This window comes from Cricetulus griseus, chromosome 2, assembly GCF_003668045.3.
Source record: "Cricetulus griseus strain 17A/GY chromosome 2, alternate assembly CriGri-PICRH-1.0, whole genome shotgun sequence".
Lineage (NCBI taxonomy): Eukaryota > Metazoa > Chordata > Mammalia > Rodentia > Cricetidae > Cricetulus > Cricetulus griseus.
The window spans coordinates 98,376,507-98,395,280 of NC_048595.1; the positions used below are offsets into that span (position 1 = coordinate 98,376,507).

Here is an 18,774-nt window from a genome sequence, read left to right on the forward strand (position 1 = left end):
TTAGCATGCACAAGGCCAGGGAGGTGGATAGTCAGCGCTATTCCCTCTGCACTTAAGACATTTTTATTTCTTCCTAAGATGCTGAGAAAAGTGGCTCAAAATGTGGTGAAGAAGAGGGAGAAGGGATGTGATTTGGGAAAACATAGGAAAGGAAATCCACCACTTACTATGTGTCAGGCTCATGGTAACTGCTTCCCAAACATCTTTCATCCACCTAACAAGTCCCTAAGGAGTATTACCTCAGTTTTATAGATGAGGAAGGACAGCCAGAGACCAGTCTGACTCCACTGAATGTTTAATGTCCCCAGTAAAGTTGCAATCACTTGGTGTGGAGATGGCCTCAAGCTGAGCGTGATTAAAGAGAAGTGGCTGGATCGGTTTGTGGCTGGTTGGGAGGCAGAAGGTGACTATCTGATAATGTGAAAGGTGTTGGGCTCTACCCGACCTGCAGGTAAGGTGCCCTAGATTTTTGGAGATTTTGATTTGAAAATCTAAGTCTTTAGGCTTCCTAGCAGAATGCTGTCAGTCCAAATTAGACATTTTATGATGCCCAATAATAATTGCAGAACCACTGCCTCAAGGAGATGATGGGACAGACTTAGTAGACTTCCTAGGGGAGGCCTTACCCTGTCCGAGGAGCAAGTGGGAGGTGGGGGTGGGGGGATAGCAGGAGGAGAGGAGGGAAGGGAACTGGGATTGGAATTAATAAAAAAATGAAAAAAAATTGCAGAACCAATTTCATCTTTTTTGTGGTTGGTGAGTATATGTATACATCTGTGATGCATGGCTGGGGTCCTGTGCCATCACCAACAATGAAACCCAACATTGTAAGAGGGGACCTGGGTGGCAGATGCTTGTACTCTGGAGACTTTGGACTTAGCCCAGGTTGGGAATCCATCCAGATATATTACTGCTAGAGACTGGGGATGAGATTTGCCATGTAGTTTGTATTGTCGGTGCTCACCGAGGTGACACAGCAACTGATAAAGTAAACCCTCCTAATGCCTTCCTGGTGGTTGTAGTTATCCACACCTGAATTCAGGGAGGCAGAGGCACATGGGTCTCTTGACTTAGAAGCCAGTCTGGGCTGTATATTGACTTTCCAGGCCAAGCGAGGCTATATAATGAGACTCTGTCTCAAAAAAACAAAACAAGAATAAACAAAACCCCCAATACTCCCTTCCTCGCCCTTTCGGGTTTGTTTATTACATTTGTGAGAATCAGGATTGAGCCAGTTGAAAGGATTTCCTGATGCATGTTCCTTCCCACATGAACCTCAGTGAACAGGCCCTAGGCTGACAGAGAAGGGTGAATTCACGGGAGGCCCTGTATGGCTTGAAGCCCTTAAAGCTCCTAATTTAATCAAGTGCAGTGTTCTGAATTATAGCATCTGATTTCAACACTGAAAATACTGTCTCTTAGACCGAAGAGAACTGAGGCTTGAAGAAATGATAGACTGCCCAGCTGAGACATTTGCCACCCTCAGAGTTTTACATTTTTTTCTCATTTCCAAAGTCTGTGGATGTGTGTGGGCACAGGCCTGTGGCTCAGATTTGAACTAAAATCCGCAAAAGTGGAGACATCTCCTTTGATTTGGGGTTTTAAATAATTAATCTATTACAGTTGCTCTGCTGTACAGTTTGTTCTTATTTAACTGGTGCTTTGTATGCCTCACAATGTGGGTGGAAAAATCTTGTTTTCCCTTGACATAGACACTAAAGGATTGAGCTGCCTAGATCCTTTGTTCTTTTGATTTTTAAAACTAAATCTAATCTCCCACCACTTGGAAACTAAGATACCCTCCTGTAAGTAGGCAGCAATTGGTTTTTGTTGTGTTTTTGTTAAGACACCCCGATGGGCCATTTTTGTCATTATCTGATCATAGAACATGAAAGCAGAGTTCAGTCACCGGGCCTGAAGGTCAGCCAGTGAAGGGGAGGTAGAGCCCAAACTAGAATGTGAATCCATTAGGTCCTTCTTGAAGGAGTCATTTCACCATGGTATGTAGAACCTTCTGTGCAGGACTCAAGGCAGTTCCCCAAACTAAATTAGTGGCTCCGGTTGAGGTGTCCTGGGAACCAGCTGGCTTTTCTGACTGACCCTGAACTATATCAGTCTAAGAATGGCTTCCCCTCCAGGCTTTTACTTATGCCTGGCTTCTCTACAAACGTTCTTCTGGTCCTTGACAGGTTGCCTTACTCCTGTCCACATTTCAGGTACTCACTCACCCATTAAGCTCACTTGCCACCCTGATCCTCTCTCTAGCAGTGACTTGGGCAAGTCCCTTGTCATCTGAGTTCTCTCAGGCTGAGTTCCTTCATATATCTCTACAATAAAGACAGCACTCCTTTAATCCAGTGCTTCTCAAGCTTAGGGTCCACACAAGTTCGTTGGTGATCTTGTTAAAATGCCATATCTGGGGCTGGAAAGATGGTCAGCAGTTAAAGAGTACTTGCTGCTCTTGGTTAGACATGGTGGTGCGTGCCTGTAATCCCAGGACTCGGGAGGCAGGGGCAGGCAGGTCTCTGAATTCGAGGTCAGCCTGATCTATAGAATGAGTACCAGGACTGCCAGTTTGGAAACAGAAAAATCCTTTCTTGGAAAATAAAAAATAAATAATAATAAAGTCCTTGCTACTCTTGTAGAGAATCTGCATTCGGTTCCCAGACTACATAGGATCTCACAACCACCTGTAAGTTCACTCCAGGAAATCTGACACCCTCTTCTGGCCTCTGCAGACACCTTCACTCATGAGGCCGATTTTTATACAAACACACATACATAGATACAAGTAAATCTTAAAAAACAATGCCATATCTGATCCAGTACGTATGTGGTGACACCCAAGATTTAGTGTTCTAACAAACCTTTAGATCCTGGGAATGTTTCTTTTGAATTGTATCACTTCGAAGAGATAAGAGAAAAAGATGAAATAATACATTGGGAAAAAGAACATTTTATTTGAGACAGGGTGTTGCTTGGATGTAGCTTAGGTTGGCCGAGACCCGCTGATTCCCCCTCAGCCTTCTCCTGATGGGATTTCAGGTGTGTCTGTCATTCCAGCAGGTTTTTATTCTCTCAACAAGGGTATTCCTTCTCTCAAGACCTGAGTGCTCTCCCATTCACACTGTGTTTTGGTGTGGTTTTGTGGTGGATGGTATTGTTTTGGTTAGGGGTTGTTTTTTGTTTTTGGTTGTTTTTTGTTTTGTTATTTTATTTGGGGGAGGGGTTGGTAGATGAATCTTGTCTTCTTTGGGGTAGGGGAGCAGGACCCTAATCTGCTTCCCCACTGACTCATGCAGCCTACCACATGGTCTTAGACATGGCAAGTGTTGAACACAGGCTTAGGTTTAATTTTAATTTTAGGTATCTATGTGGCAGTAGTTTGAAGTCTCAGCAGTGTCAGTTCAGTAACTATTTATTCAGTAGGCAGAGTTCTGGACAGATCACACACAGTAATACAGAGTTCCTGCTCTTCAGGAGCTTACATTTCACTCAGGAAAGATAACAAGAGGAGGAAGTCTCTAGTCTGTCTGTTTTGGTGAGTGTCAGTATAGATGGACACACTGGGATCAGGAACTGAAATGTCCCAGATTCTGAGGTCCGAATTGATAAAAAGCAGTGGGAAGACAGACAACAAAACCAAAGAGCAGAGCCTTCAGTCTAGCACTTTGCATGGGGAGAATACTACAGTGCTTGAAGTCTATTATGTCCACTTTCTCCTCTAGAGACCTGTTGCATGTCCTGTACCTGTCATACCCACTGAGGTCACCAGACTTTTCTCTGTCCTTCTTCTGTCACTAGAATATCATCTCACACCAGACCTCTATTCAAGGGCACTTCCCCAGAGACCATCCCCGACAGCCTGTCTAAAATAGTCCCAGCAGTTGTTCACACATGAACACACACACAACTCCTACTCCATTTCTCTGTAGTATTTGTGCTTAATTTCTTGCCTGTCTCTGAGGATAGAGACTTTGTCTTCTTTATTGCTTTTCAGTACTTGGAACAGTGAGTGCCTGGCTCATAGTAGACAATCAAGTATTTGTTAACCAAGTGTCACTTTTTTTAAAAAAAGAAATTGTCAAAATCTGTACACTGTGGCAGAAGAGCCATCCGGTGAAAGGTGTTTTCTTGGTTCAGAGGTGAGGAAGTAGGCTCAGAGAGGTCCAAGGACCTGCTCAGAGCTGCAGTCCTGGGAAGCAGCAGTGCATACTTGCTGAGAGCCAAGTCTTGTCGGCTAACCTCCTAGGAGGAGGCCTCTGCCCCTCTTCCTGAGGCTGGGGATACCAAGTGGCCTGGAGGCCTGTGGCTCTGTCCAGTAGGAGGGTGGAAGAGACCACAGAAACCCCGAGCTCACCTGTTGGGAGCCCGTCTCGGGACCTCCTTTCCCAAACATTGTTTTTCCAGTTCTTACAGACGTCATGCTACAGGTGTACAGGCCCTGGGGACTGTTGTTGCTGTTTAATTCTATGCTCAGAGGCCCCATTGGCAAAAAGGAAAGGCAGAACTTTTAGAACACACTTTTAAAAAAGTGTTACCTAGTTAGAGAAATCCCCTTGCTGCATGGCTCCCTGTGGACTAATGTGAAGACAGCATACATAAAGCCAAAATAGAATGCCAGGGAAGTGACAGTGGAATGCAAGGAGACCTTTATCTGAGCTTCAAGTGGACCCTAAAGGAAGAATTATTGGCCTCGGCCTCATTCTAGACTCAGACCCCTGGAATTGGGGACACAAAGTGAATCTGGAGGAAAGATAGAAACTGGCTGCCTCTTGAGAGACCAGCAGCTAGACTGTTTACTTCCTGAACCTCAAACCCAAAGTGGGCTCTGTGTGAGGTGCGGTCTTTGACTGTTTCCCATTCCTATAACACAATGTTTGAGCACAGATGATTTAAAGGAAAAAAAGACAGATTTATTTAGCTTCTGTCCAAGAGCATGGACACATGGGATGTGCCTGTTCCTAGGTACTTGAGAATCTGAGGCAAGAGGATCAGTTGGGCCCGATAGGTCACCTTGTGTAACATAGCAAGACCCTACCTTAAAAAATGAAACTTAAGGGCACAGGTCAGCATCTGCTCTAAGAAAGGCCTCTTGTTCTGCATTAAAATGGCGGAAGCCATTCATGCCGAAATGGCTAGTGAACAGTCACTAATGCCATCGTGAGCTCCTACTCTAACAATGTCATCTAATGGTAATTGGCTCCCAAAGGCACCTCAGATGCCAATGACATGACTTTGGAGATTAAGTGTCTAGCACATAGATTGGTTGGAGACATACTCAAATCATTACAGATACTTTGCCCAAAACCTCTCAGATAACCCCACATTCTGAGGGAAAGATGTTACCATTTAGTATTTGCAAAGTTGTGAGTTCCTGCCTTCACTGTTGCACTTACCTCTTCTGGATCTCCTTAAAATACAACTCTGCTCAGGCCCATGCCCCTCCTGAGAAACCTGTGCTAAGAGTTCCAGCAGCTGACTCTGTCACTCTGTCTCTGCCCGTGTGGACTATGTAAGAGTGTAGAACCTGAGGGGCTCCAGGGAGGCATAAGTGAGACCAGCTGAGGAAGGAACCAAGAGCACTTCTTCACTGAGTGCTCTTCCCTGAAGTCCCTGTGGAACGTCCACGAAATGGGCAACCGTAGGGGTTCCAGAGGCTTTGACTTTAGAGCAGCTGTTCTCAACCTGTGGGTCTCCAACCCTTTGGCAATCCTCTATCTCCAAAGATATTTGCATTTTGATTCATAACAGTGGCAAAATTACAGTTCTGAAGCAGCAATGAAATGATTTTATTGGGGGAGGGGGTCACTACAACATGAGGAACTGCATTAAAGGGTCACAGCGTTAGGAAGTCTGAGAACCATTGATCTAGAGCTTCCCTGCTCTGCTAGCTGGAAAGGACTGGGCTTTCCTATAGCAACAGACTGTCCCTCAAGGTCTCAGCACCTCCACTCAAAGAGAGACAGAGTCTCATGTGTGGACCAGGACTGAGATCCACCCACCTCTGCCTCCCGAGTGCTGAGACTAAAGTCGTGTGCCACCCACCACTCCAGGGTTTTTACTCTTTGATCCCTTATTCACGTTATTTCTGTGTAGAAATTGCTAGATCCATCTCATTACGCATGGGAGGGGGTTCTCAAAGCTTCATTTATATGGTAAATTTTCATCTGGTTGAGGAAACAATTATTCACCTGAAAATTGGGGTGGAGACTTGATGGAGATTCTTCCTGTTGACTTACTTATAACTAGTGTAGTAAGCTTCTATTTTGTGTTCAGTTTTAGATGGGTTTTGCTGTAACTGAATCTTTGAGTCTTTGTAACTGAACTGGGGCCCAGGGCAGTCTTTCTTAAGTAATGAGAAGCCCACCTGGGACAGAAATTGGCATGCTGTGTGCTGTAGTATATCACATGGGCCACACAATGTGTTGCCTGGGTCACACACTTTTATAGTAAGCTAGGTTGAAGCTGTACTTAGCATGAACAGTGGCTGTAATTTGGGTTGTGATCTGGATGTCTTTTAACATCTCTCCTAGGGATGGGATATTAGCAATAGATCCCAGAGGGACCTTCCTGGACATGTAGCAGGCTATATAAATTAGGATTAAGCTCTCACTCTGGAGCACCTGCCAGTTGTCTTATGTAGAAGTAAAGGGCTCACTGTATAAGGCATCTTGGAAAGTGCACTCCTGACATGCAGTGCCCCTGAAAGAACAGTACATAGTTAACCAGTATGAGAAAGTGAGGCGCTGAGACAAGGAAAACAGAGGTGTACAAGTAGGTCAAAGCCCCAAGGAATGATCAAAAGATACTCTCTCTAGATGCAGCAATTGGTCCTGAGTCAGATGATCACAGGCTCTTGGAGATGTTTAGAAGACGAATAGTTGCATATTTCAAACGAGAAATTTATGGGGATGTGGTAGTTCTGATGCTTTCCAATTGAAGTCACAAATAACAGAAAAAAGTGAAGTGAGAAGCAGCTAGTGGAGTCTTGAAATGAGCATGTCTTTATAGGGAAAGAGAATACAAAGACAAACAGATGGCAGGGGACCTGTTAAGTGGGAGGAGACTGAGTCTGAGCTAGGAAGCAGAATTGTGCTGTATGGGTGTCAGAGCTTGGTAGAAAAAATGAAAAAGTGTGATCCCAGGGGGTGAGGCAGGAGGTTGTAAACTGAAGTCCTGCCTGGACAGTTTGGGGAGACCTTGTCTCAAAATGAAAAGCAGAAAGAGGATGAGAATTAAAGCTCAGTGGCAGAGCACTTGCCTGGCATGTGTGAGCCCTGAGTTTTATCCCCAGCATGAGAGGAAAGGGAGAGGGAGAAGGAGAGGGAGAGGGAGAGGGAGAGGAAGAGGGAGAGAGCGCTCAAGTGTACTATTTTGGTATTAATAACAGAAATTGGATGTGGTCACCTTATACCAAAAGGAAAATAATTTACTTATTTATGACAGAGTCTCATAGCCCAGGCTGGCCTTGAACTCCTGATACTCCGAGTACTTGGATTAGAGTTGTGGGTGACCCAGTCTAAAGGGGAATTTGTTAGAGGGGCATGGAGATCACTAGCACTCAAAGGCCCAGGGTAAAGCTGAGCATTGAGACTGGCGCCATGACGTACAGAGAAACTGGGATGCCCCTTGCTTTCAGTGCTCTTTCTCATTCATTCTCTCAGTGAAACTGAGCTTCTACTTCCCGACCCCCATGGAAAAATGATTGCCAGCACCTACTCAGGAGTTAATTGCTTAGGAAAGAAGTCGTTGGTGTCCCATCATCCAAGAAAGAAGCCAGCTACTAGAATATCCACCCATGTTCATCTAGAGAAAGTCTCAGCGGGCCGTTTGTGTCTGTTGCAGCCAATCAGATGCAGCCAGAAGGCTGGGTATCATTTTGTTATGTACTTTTATTTTTTTAAGAGACTCCTGGCTCTGTAATCATGTGGTATAAATTGTTGGTAAGAGGGAAGGATATTTTCCAAAGAAATCAAGGAGGCAGACAGTGGGGCAGCCAGCCCTGTAGATGGTTAGGATATGGTTACATCAGGGAGTAGCTGATCAAGGACCAAAACCCACACAACCTTCTTTAGGGAAACACGGTGATTATTTGATCTTTGAATGCTAAAGGAAAGACAAATAGGTACTTAGTTCTTGTTTGTATTTAGGACATGTAGACTCTAAGAACCATTGTAGCCAAAGATGACCTCCCTCTGTGTGAATTCAAGATTTATTTGGTAGATCCCAGTGGTATTCCAGGGATCTGGATTCCTTATTTCCAGGATACATGCACCTGTTATCCCTTTTCTCCTTCCTAATCTTCATAGTTCATTTCTACTCCTTTCTGCTTGACTGTTATACTTGTAGTGATTTTAATGAGAGTAACCCTCATGAGATCCCCTGTTGGCGGCGCTGTTTGGGGAGGCTTAGGAAGTGTGGCCTTATTGGAGGAAGTATGTCACTGAAGGTGGGATTGAGAACAAGAGTGTGGAAAGCAGCAACGCTCAGAACTGTTCAGACTATGGGGGCCCAGCTCAGTATTACCAACTAAGCTAGAGACCTTTCTGTGATACTTTGGCAAAGAACATGGCTGCTCTACTAGTATGGCCTGTTAAGCTCCACTTACATGTTTAATGGCTTTTCTGATCCAAAGTTCCAAAGTCTTTCACATTCCTCCAACATGGTCAGGTCTGTCACAACGGTAGTACCGACTTGTATCAACTGCTTTTCTTTGCTATTTTAAGACACCGTGGCCAAGACAACCGATAGAAGGAAGGGTTTATTTGAGCTATGTTGCAGAGGTTCGAGTCTATCATCATGCTGTGGAAGCAGGTAGGCAACGGGGCATGGACAGCTGACGAATGGCAGCTTGAAGTGCAAGCAGGATACAGAGAAGGTGAACTCAAAATGACATGAATCTGGAAACTCTCAAGCTCACCTCTAGTAACACAACTTTTAATCCTCCCGAAACCAACTCAAAACCAAGCACTGAGACATCGGGGCCCTTTCTTATTCAGACTACCAGATTCCTCTCCCTGGCCCCCACAGGATTAAAGCCATATCAAAATATAAAATACATTCAGTCCAGCTTCAAAAGTCCCATAGTCTTTCAGCCTCAACACTGTTTAAAAGTCCAAAGTCTCTTCTGAGAGTCAAGACAACCTTTTAACTGTAACCTGCCCTACACCTCCTCCATAGAATCAAATGACATATTTCCAGCATACAATGGCACTGAATATACATTACTATTCCAAAAGGGAGGAAAGGGAGCATAGTGAGGATATACTGGACCAAAGCAAGACTGATACCCAGCAGGATAAACTCTGAATCCTATAGCTGCATGTCTGATGTCAAAGGGCTTAGATGGCTCCATCCTTCCTGCTTTGTTGGTTGCAACAGTATCACAAGGTTTTCTTCACAAGGTGGGGAATCTGGTTTCTGGGAGTTCTGGGATCATATTCTTAGAGTACCTGACTGAAGAGAGTAGAGACTAACCTCCTAATGGCAGGATAGATGAAAACCTCCACAGTCTATAGTAGTGACTTTTCCTGTCATTCTGACCAAATACCTGATAGAAAGAACTTAAAAGAATGACTTATTTTGGCTCATGGTTTCAGAGTTGACAGTTGCTTTTAACTGTATGTTGTTGGGGGCTGGAGAGATGGCTCAGAGGTTAAGAGCACTGGCTGCTCTTCCAGAGGTCCTAAGTTCAATTCCCAGCAACCACATGGTGGCTCACAGCTAGCTATCTGTACCCATCACATCAGTCCCTCTTCTGGTATACATGAAGACAGCTCACTCATATACATAAGATAAATTAATAAATATTTAGAAAAACAAGAAAACCACTATATGTGGTTGGGCAGAATATCAAAACAGAGTATGTGGTAGAACAGGGGTTTGTTTGTTTGTTTGTTTGTTTGTTTTGAGACAGGGTCTCATTTTGTAGCCCTGGTTGTCCTGAAACTCTCTGTAGACCAGACTAGCCTTGAACTGGGAGATCCACCTGCCTCTGCTCCCAAGAGCTGGGATTAAAGGCATGTACCGCTATACCTGGCTTATTGAACAGGGTTTGTTGTTGGTTTTTTTGTTTGTTTGTTTGTTTTGGTTTTGGTTTTGGTTTTTTGAGACAGGATTTCTCTGTTTAACAGTCCTGGCTGTCCTGGAACTCACTTTGTATACCAGGCTGTCCTTGAAATCACTGAGATCTACTTGCCTCTGCCTTCCAAGTGCTGAGATTAAAGGTGTGTTCCACCACCATCTGGCCTAGAACAGCTTTTTAAGAATATATTTATTTTTATGTGTAAGTATGTATAGTGCTCTGCCTGCATGTATGTCTGCAGGCCAGAAGAGGGCACCAGATCTCGTTATGGATGGTTGTGAGCCACCATGTGGTTACTGGGAATTGAACTCAGGACCTCTGGAAGAACAGCTAGTGCTCTTAACCACTGAGCCATCTCTCCAGCCCCATATACATGTTTTTGTATGCTATGTGAGTGCAGGTGCCTGTGGAAGCCAGAAGAAGGTGTAGAATCCTCCTGGGGCTTGGATTACAGGTGGTTGGCAGCCATCTGATGTGGGTTTTGGAATCTGAACTCAGATCCTCTGGAAGAGCAGTAAGTGCTTTTAACCACTGAGCCACCTCTCTGGCATAGAGCAGGTACTTTACCTTATGACATATGAAAGCAGAGAAAAGAGTATTATTAGAAGAGACCAGGGCAAGATACAGCTCCAAGGACATGCTGCCAGGTCCTCCTTCCTGTAGTTAGGCTCTACCTTTCATTACTTCCAATAATGCAATCATAGAATGTATCTGTCAAGGGATTAGTATGTTGATTAGGTCAGACTTCTCCTGACCTTCTTATCTCTGGAACTGCATCACAGACTCACCCAGAGGTGTGCTTCACTGGTCACTTAGCTGTTTCTTCATCTAACCAAGTTAACAATCAAAATTAGCCATTACAGATTCTTCTTGAGGAAATGGAGCCCTCTGATTGGCTGTGTCATGTTCACTTGCTCATCCCTGGGGTCAGGGGGTGTTATTTTTAAAAAGGAAACAGTAAAAAGGTAGTAGACAAAAATCTCCTTTTGTGCCTTTCTCCCAGGTGACCATGGAAATGGGTGGCCTCCCCCTGGAGCTGTGGCGCATGATCTTAGCCTACCTGCACCTGCCTGACCTGGGCCGCTGTAGCCTGGTTTGTAGGGCCTGGTATGAGCTGATCCTCAGCCTTGACAGTACCCGCTGGCGGCAGCTGTGTCTGGGCTGCACTGAGTGCCGCCACCCCAACTGGCCCAACCAGCCTGATGTGGAGCCTGAGTCCTGGAGGGAGGCCTTCAAGCAACACTATCTTGCCTCCAAGACCTGGACCAAGAATGCGCTGGACTTGGAGTCCTCCATCTGCTTCTCTCTGTTCCGCAGGAAGAGGGAGCGTCGCACCTTGAGTGTTGGGCCAGGCCATGAGTTTGACAGCTTGGGCAGTGCCTTAGCCATGGCCAGCCTCTATGATCGAATCGTGCTATTCCCAGGTGTGTACGAGGAGCAAGGTGAAATCATCCTGAAGGTGCCAGTGGAGATTGTGGGCCAAGGGAAGTTGGGTGAGGTGGTCCTGCTTGCCAGCATTGACCAGCACTGCTCAACCACACGCGTGTGCAATCTTGTCTTCATGCCAGCCTGGTTCTCACCAATCATGTATAAGGTGGGTGCACATTGGATGCCATCCAGTCCCATCCCCACAACCTTGGCCTCATTAGTGCATTTCCCTTTTGGGTTAGGGTTGAGAGTTTAGTAGTTAATTCCTATGCACATAGTCCTGAGAATTGAACTAGTTGAGAAGTGGGCACATGGGTCAGTGTAGTACAGAATTATGCTTTGTACCTTATTTCCTTCAAAGCCACATTAGAAATGAGAGATGGGCCAAGGACAAAAATTTTTATGCCTCTTCTATTCCTAACCAGATCAGTTAGAGCACCAGGTAGAGCAGTGAGGTGGCAAAGAGTACAGCATGGTGAGAGGACATTAGCTGCTCACAGCAGCATGTCCAGAGAGCACTCAGCACCTGTACCCTCACCCTGTGCTGGAGTCATTGCTTCTCAAGGGTCCCTGGAGGGAAAGTCAGGAAATACTAGCCCAGCATGCTGTTCATTAGCACACAGTGGTCGTGTTGTAGACACGGCACATGTGGAGGAGCTGGTAGTCCCGCAGACAAGCATGGAGCTGGCGCACTGGCTAGAAATGTGCCTGTCACACCCAGCACTTCACCTGCCATTTGTGACACTCAGTATACACCAGGCATGTGCTTTACAGGCAAACCTCACTTCCTCCTCCCCACAGCCCTGAGAGGAGGTTACATCTCCTGGCGTTATAGATAAGGGAAACAGAGCGGCATAGCCAGGATTTCAGGCTTATGAGCAGAGCTTGAATCAAAGCCTGATTAATAATCAAGACAACCTCCTATCTAACCAGGCATCTGTTGTAATCAGTAGCTGTGGGTCCATTGGCCACATGCGGGGTATTGGCTGTGGTTCCCTTGGGCAGATGAGGGGTATTAGCAAAAGTCAGATTCTAGTAAGTTTCCCAGGTGGGTAATCAGCTGTAGTTCCTCAGGAGACAGGCCTGGTTGCAGACTTCTTACAGCCTGGTTAGTGCTTCATATTGTGAGTGCTAGGTCCCTGATAAAAAGGTGGGAGGTCTGAGATGTCTTTGCCTGAAAACTGAAAAGGCTGGGACAATTTCACAGAAGTGTTGGGTGATCTCTTAAGAGAACTTGTACACTGACTGCATCTCCAGGAAACTGAGAGGACCAAAGAGGGAAGAAGGCTTCACTGGCAGCAGGGAAAGCTGTGGAATCACATTGGTCCTGGGTCGCACACTTAGAAGAGCACCTAGAGCACCTGGGGTCAGGGAGTCACCCTCCTCTGAAAACTAGCAAGGCCATCACTGATGGAATATGTTTTTAATTGCTCAAGGGGTAGGTCTGCCTGGGTTGTTGGTTAGACTCATGGGACGCTCCATTGTTTTACGGTTGAGATGTATCTGATGACGTTTACATGAATCCAGGAAGGGGTATAATGCAGTCTGACCTTACCAAACTTGTCTGTCACTCAGGCCCAGGGTCCCAATTGAACTACCAGGTTCAGTGCCCCCCCCTTCCTACCCCCAGACTCCTGAGGTCCTTATGTCTTTGACCTCCGATCATAATAGCTAACTGTCACTGAGTGCCAGCTTTATGATTTATAAACTAGCAAGCCCTGTAGGGAGAAACCCTGATTAAGAGGTGGTGCAACAAGGGTTTAAGTAGGAGAGAGGCGCTCATGCAGGCCCTTTTTTTTTCTCTTTCGCCTGGCTGAGCAGACTAGGAGGCATTTTGTGGGTCCCTCCTGCTCCGGTGCAAACCTGGTCACTGGTCACTCCCTTGCGTGAGTACTACTCCTTAATAAACTACCTGTTATCAATCTATTTCTGACTCTACTTTGTAAACCTCATTAAAGCCCCTTGCTACAGACAAGGAAACTGAGGCTTAGAGAGGTGAAGCCATTTATTTGTCCTGGGTCACACACTTGGAAGAGGCAGAGCATACTCCACCCCTGGCAGCAGTCCCCGTCTTTTCTCTGTGAAAATCAGACCTGTCATTTGCTTTGCTCTACCACACACTAGTGGCTGCACAGACTGGTCTATCCTAATGCCTGGTCTATCCTAATGCCTATGCCAACCCCATAGCCTGTCCCAGTCAAGGCAGTGCTTAGTCCCTTCTTTCATGACCTCTACTGTGCCCTTTAGAAGGATAACAGATTTAGAAGGATGCAACGATTGACAGTTTTTCTTGTGCCTCTTGGATGCAGACCTACTCCCCAGTTCCTTTGAGTGACAGCTGACACACTAGCTTTTTACAGAAGGGTAGGATGTGAAACCAAGGGCCTTTCTGTCTCTGCCCTCCTTGAAGAGTAGCTTGGATGATGACCATTAAAACAAAGCTTGGCTTCTTACCATGTCTTCTCCTTCTTGTCCCCCAGACCACATCAGGTCACATCCAGTTAGACAACTGCAACTTTGAGAATGGACACATCCAGGTCCATGGCCCAGGTACCTGCCAAGTGAAATTTTGCACCTTCAAAAACACCCATGTCTTTTTGCACAACGTGCCCTTATGCATGCTGGAAAACTGTGAGTTTGTGGGCAGCGAAAACAACTCTGTAACTGTTGAAGGCCACCCATCAGCAGATAAGAACTGGGCCTACAAGTACCTGCTGGGCCTCATCAAGGCCTCTCCAATCTTGCTCCCTGCAGAAAACCGTGATTTTTTAATGTCCTTGGACCTAGAGAGCCGGGACCAGGCCTGGAGCCCAAGGACCTGTGACATTGTCATTGAGGGCAGCCAGAGTCCTACCAGCCCAGCCTCTAGCTCTCCAAAGCCAGGCTCTAAGACTGGCTCCCAGGAGGCAGAAGTGGGCAGCGATGGGGAGAGGGTAGCCCAGACTCCAGAGAGCAGTGATGGTGGCCTGAGCCCCAGCGGTGAGGATGAGGACGATGAGCAGCTAACGTACAGACTGTCCTACCAGGTGCAGGGCCCGCGCCCTGTCCTGGGTGGCTCCTTTCTGGGCCCTCCACTGCCAGGAGCATCTATTCAGCTGCCCAGCTGTCTAGTGCTGAACTCACTGCATCAGGAGCTACAGAAGGACAAGGAAGCCATGGCGCTAGCCAGCTCTGTGCAGGGCTGCCTCATCCGCAAGTGCCTCTTCCGGGATGGGAAGGGTGGCGTCTTCGTCTGCTCTTACGGCCGAGCCAAGATGGAAGGAAACATCTTCCGGAACCTAACCTACGCAGTGAGGTGTATACACAATAGCAAGGTACTGTCCCAAGGACGGGCCCTGTAGACTGAGGCCTCCCTGGGTGACCACTGCCGAGAGCATGAGTCATGCTTTTTGAGAGGGCTCCTGTGACTGTGTGGAAAGGGTGTGATGAGCTATTTACATTTTTTAATGATTTTCTAGCTTATTAGATATAATTGACTTCCTGTCCATCATCTGAATTGGGTAAGACAATTCAGAAGATGCTGTAGAACAACTTCTTCCCTCTGAAGTTTGAGACAGAGCCCAGGTCTTGTATCTCCATTAATGTGTCATTCTCCCTCCAGACATGTTCCCTAGGTGTTTGTAGAAGAAATAAGTTTGCTTGTTTGGTGTCTGGTTTCTTCCCCATAGGTCAGAGATTTAGAGACATGTTCACTGCCTTCATTTTAGAATACAGGGGGATGGTTGAAAGGGGGTTTCTGCAGGAGTAGGATGACTAGAGCAGAGGGTGTAGGGTAAGGGGAGCATTGTGGAAAACAGGGGGGTACATTCTAGAAGCAAGTACATCCTGTTCTGGGCCTGTTTGTGAGCATGTCGAGAGGTTGTGGGGCTGGAGAGATGGTTTAGTGGTTAAGAGCACTTGCTGCTCTTCCAGAGAACCCAGATGTGGTTTCCAGCACCCACAAGGTGGCTCACAACCATCTGTAACTCCAGTTCCAGGGGACCCAGAGCCCTCTTCTGAACCCCATGGGCACCAGGCAAGCACATACATACATGCAGGGAAAATACCCACACACATAAAATAAAATAAAATCTTTAAAAAGCATTGACAGTGCTGTAGGGAGCAAGCAGGAGCCATCTTGCCCGTAGTCTAGAAAGGTGGGCATCCCACGAAGAGCGGCCCTCCAGCCACTGATGGAGTCACTGTCTTACAGGGGAAGTCACACTGGATGCTGTAGAACAACCTCCATGTCTGTTAATGGTTGGTGCCACAGAGAGTCTTGAAGGGTGGGCAGAAGGCCATGCAGAAGGAAGCATAGCTGGGCTGTGGTCCCAGCTCCCCACCATTTCACTGTGAATTACCTGCACTTCTATATTGTGGAAAAGAGTGTTCCAGTGTGGCTTCTCTCTGAGATCTGAGGGTCTGGTGCTGTAACATTAGCAGAAGTGCTCATAAACAGGTTGATAAGCATTGTACAGGATCCATTGTGGGGCTTAAAGGTATCTACAATGGTCAATTGCAATTGTATTTTAAGTGTATATTACCAAGCCCACTTCTAAGGAAGTTGTTAGATGGTGTTACCATGAAAACACAAAACTATACTATATTATAAGGATAAAATAGATTTTTTTTAAAGGAAGAGGGCCTAGCATAGTGTGCATATCTGGAATCCCAGTACATGAGAGGCTGAGGCAGGAGGTTCACCACAGAGCCAAGGGCAGCCTGGGTTACATAGTGAGACCTTGTCTCGAAAGGCAACAGACATGGAAGGAGGCTAGTTTACTTCCACAGGTGCAATGACGAGAGGAGCAGGTTTGGGCCCTCAGGGAGGACTTTTCTCTTCACATAGTTACTGATGGCATGGATGTTGAGCAAAATGCTGGCTCTGCTGCCCGTGCTTCCTTAAGCTGTGGTGAAGATGATAACAAGGTTACATATAGGAAGTCTGCGGTTGGTCATGGAGGTGCATGCCTGCAAGTCCAGCACTCAGGAGGTTAAGGTAGGAAGAAGGTCACAGATTCAAGGCCAGTCTCGGCTATGTATCTAGGCCCTAATGTCAAAAAAAAAAAGAAAGAAAAAAGAAAAGAAAAAAAGAAGGGAAGGGAAGGAAGAGGAAGGGGAGCTTAACAATACACCATGTATATAGCGGGTACTCAGTAAGCCAATTTTTAAAGGTGATAGCAGTCTAGTTGAGAGGTTCTCTGATAGAAGTACCAGTGGTTTGGCATAGGAACCTGGAAGTGCAGGTGCTTCGAGGAGCCAGGACAGGTCCTAAAGTGATGCCCTTGGCTCAAACTGTGTGGGAAGAGTAGAAGTTGGCAGGTAAAGACACAGAGTACAAAAAGGTGAGGGAGAGAGTCTGGAGTTAGGGCACAGCACCACAGGGAGTTGAGTTCCTCAGCAGCTGTGGTAGGAGGGAAAGGTGGCAGGAGGAGTCCAGGGAGGGAGTCTGGCAGAGCTGCAGAGATTGGAGTTCTGGAGGGTGGCTGAGAACCACGCAGAGGTCTTGTGGTCAGATCTGCCATACAAAACTCACTTTGTGGGGCTCCTAAAGATGGAAGGGAGAGAAACAAGGCTGGAGGTAAGGAGGTAACTATGGTCCAGAGATGGAGAGGAGAGCACAGGCAACCTGAGAAAGGGGGGCAGGGGAAGGATAAGCGAGAATTGAAGCCTAAAGTTCTGGCCCAAGTGCACCAGGCAGTGGTGGAAGGAAACATGGAGGTTAGGGTGTAAAAAGAGATGAGCTTAACTCTGGGCATACTGAGTTGGGACAGATGACACCTGGCAGAGGTGCCTTCTTCTCAGCCTGGAATGTGGAGAGGTGTGTGCTGATGTGCTGGGAGCCCTGAGGAGCTGCCATTTGTGCAGGTTATGGTTGGAAGCACCAACAAGGACAAATGAGAGCTTACATAGACTTCACTGTAGCTGTCTTGAACAGTTGTCCCAGGGGACATTTGGCAGGAGTCATGTGGCCAGAAATTCCTGGTTAGTTTCTAGTAAAGAACCTAGAAACTGATTTTTCAGGGATTTTTAACTAAAAAGGAAAAAAGTCAACATGTGTTTGGAAGTCACCATTATGAGTGCTGAGTGGCATGAACACAAGCCAGGAGTTGTAGGTGGGAGTGGGGGGCTTGGTGGGCAAGTTCCTGAATTGGGAGTCAAGGTCTTGCCAATGGCCAGAGGGCTACCACTTCCCTGGTCCTAAAATATCCCAGAAGGGTGACAGCTGGCAGAAGCAGCCTGGTTGCTTGGGGCTCCAAGAAGCCCAGTGTTTTTGTGTAGGCTGTAATTCCTAGTTATACGGGCGTCTTGTATAAGACACTAGTAACTAGTATTGCATTTGGAAATGGGCGTGCTCCTGTGGTCTTTCTGGGGTCCAACTTGGCAGAGATTGAGCTGGTTTGAATGGTGGTGGCAATGTGATTGGCTTCAGTTTCCTTTGTCTTTGCCTTCTGCTGTTTTTCTCTGGATCTTTCCTTTGCACCTGTCCCTCTCTTTCACCCTCCCAGTACTGCGTGACTGGTATTTGTCAGCTGCACAGGAGAGCCTGGCAGTGACAGGGTTCTCCAGTGTTGTGTTTCACCTTTGGTCTAGGTAGGTATCATGTCCTTGGGAGAGACCCTCTTAGTGATCCTTTCTCATCCCTAGCACTAGGGGATTTCATAGTGATCTGGGACCAAGCTGACTTTCCTCCCATTGCCCACCAGTCACAGACAGGACCTGAGTCTTGGGCCACCTGTCACCAAAATATCCCAGGGGTATCTGTTAAAGTATTCAGGTTCTTGTGTCCCAAAACAAAGAATGAACCAGGGACACATGGTTGGAAATAAGAAGTGTATGCTCCAGAAGTGCTGGGCCACAACCACACGAGTGTCGTTTGCACTGTCTCTCCCATATCTGTGTGTGGTGGGGCTTTTCTTGAAAAGTGTTCTAGTGTATGAAGCCCAGGTGGAGAAGGGCCTCCAGTCTTTTTCTGTCAACCAGCTGCCACACCCAGGAGTAATACTAGCTTTTGTTTCTCCTGTCTCCTAAAGGTCCTAGGATGTGTTGCCTTTACCCCACTACTTAAAGCAAGTTCTGTGGAAAGTTAGAGATGAGTCCAGGTCAGGTGTGCTGACTAGTTTTCTGTCAACATAAGCTAGAGTCATCAGAGAGAAGGGAACCTCAAGTGAGAGAATGCCTCTTTATGGTTGGGCTATAAGCAAACTTATAAGGTATCTTCTTAATTAGAAATACCCATTGTGGGTGTTTTCATCCCTGGGTTGGTGGTCCTAGGTTCT

General features: G+C 46.5%; 1 protein-coding gene across 2 annotated transcripts in view; it reads left to right on the forward strand.

Moving 5' to 3' along the window:
• The window catches only part of Fbxo10 (F-box protein 10), a 52,897-nt gene that overhangs the window by 8,415 nt on the left and 25,708 nt on the right, over positions 1-18,774 (forward strand). The window contains exons 2-3 of one of the 2 annotated variants that reach the window (XM_027403181.2): positions 11,091-11,681; positions 13,996-14,829. In XM_027403181.2, the coding sequence (XP_027258982.1) occupies positions 11,097-11,681; positions 13,996-14,829 (1,419 nt within the window). In that variant the 5' untranslated portion in view covers positions 11,091-11,096. Of the gene's footprint in view, positions 1-11,090; positions 11,682-13,995; positions 14,830-18,774 lie in introns of those variants that run through there. The other variant, XM_035439889.1, reaches the window with a different exon arrangement.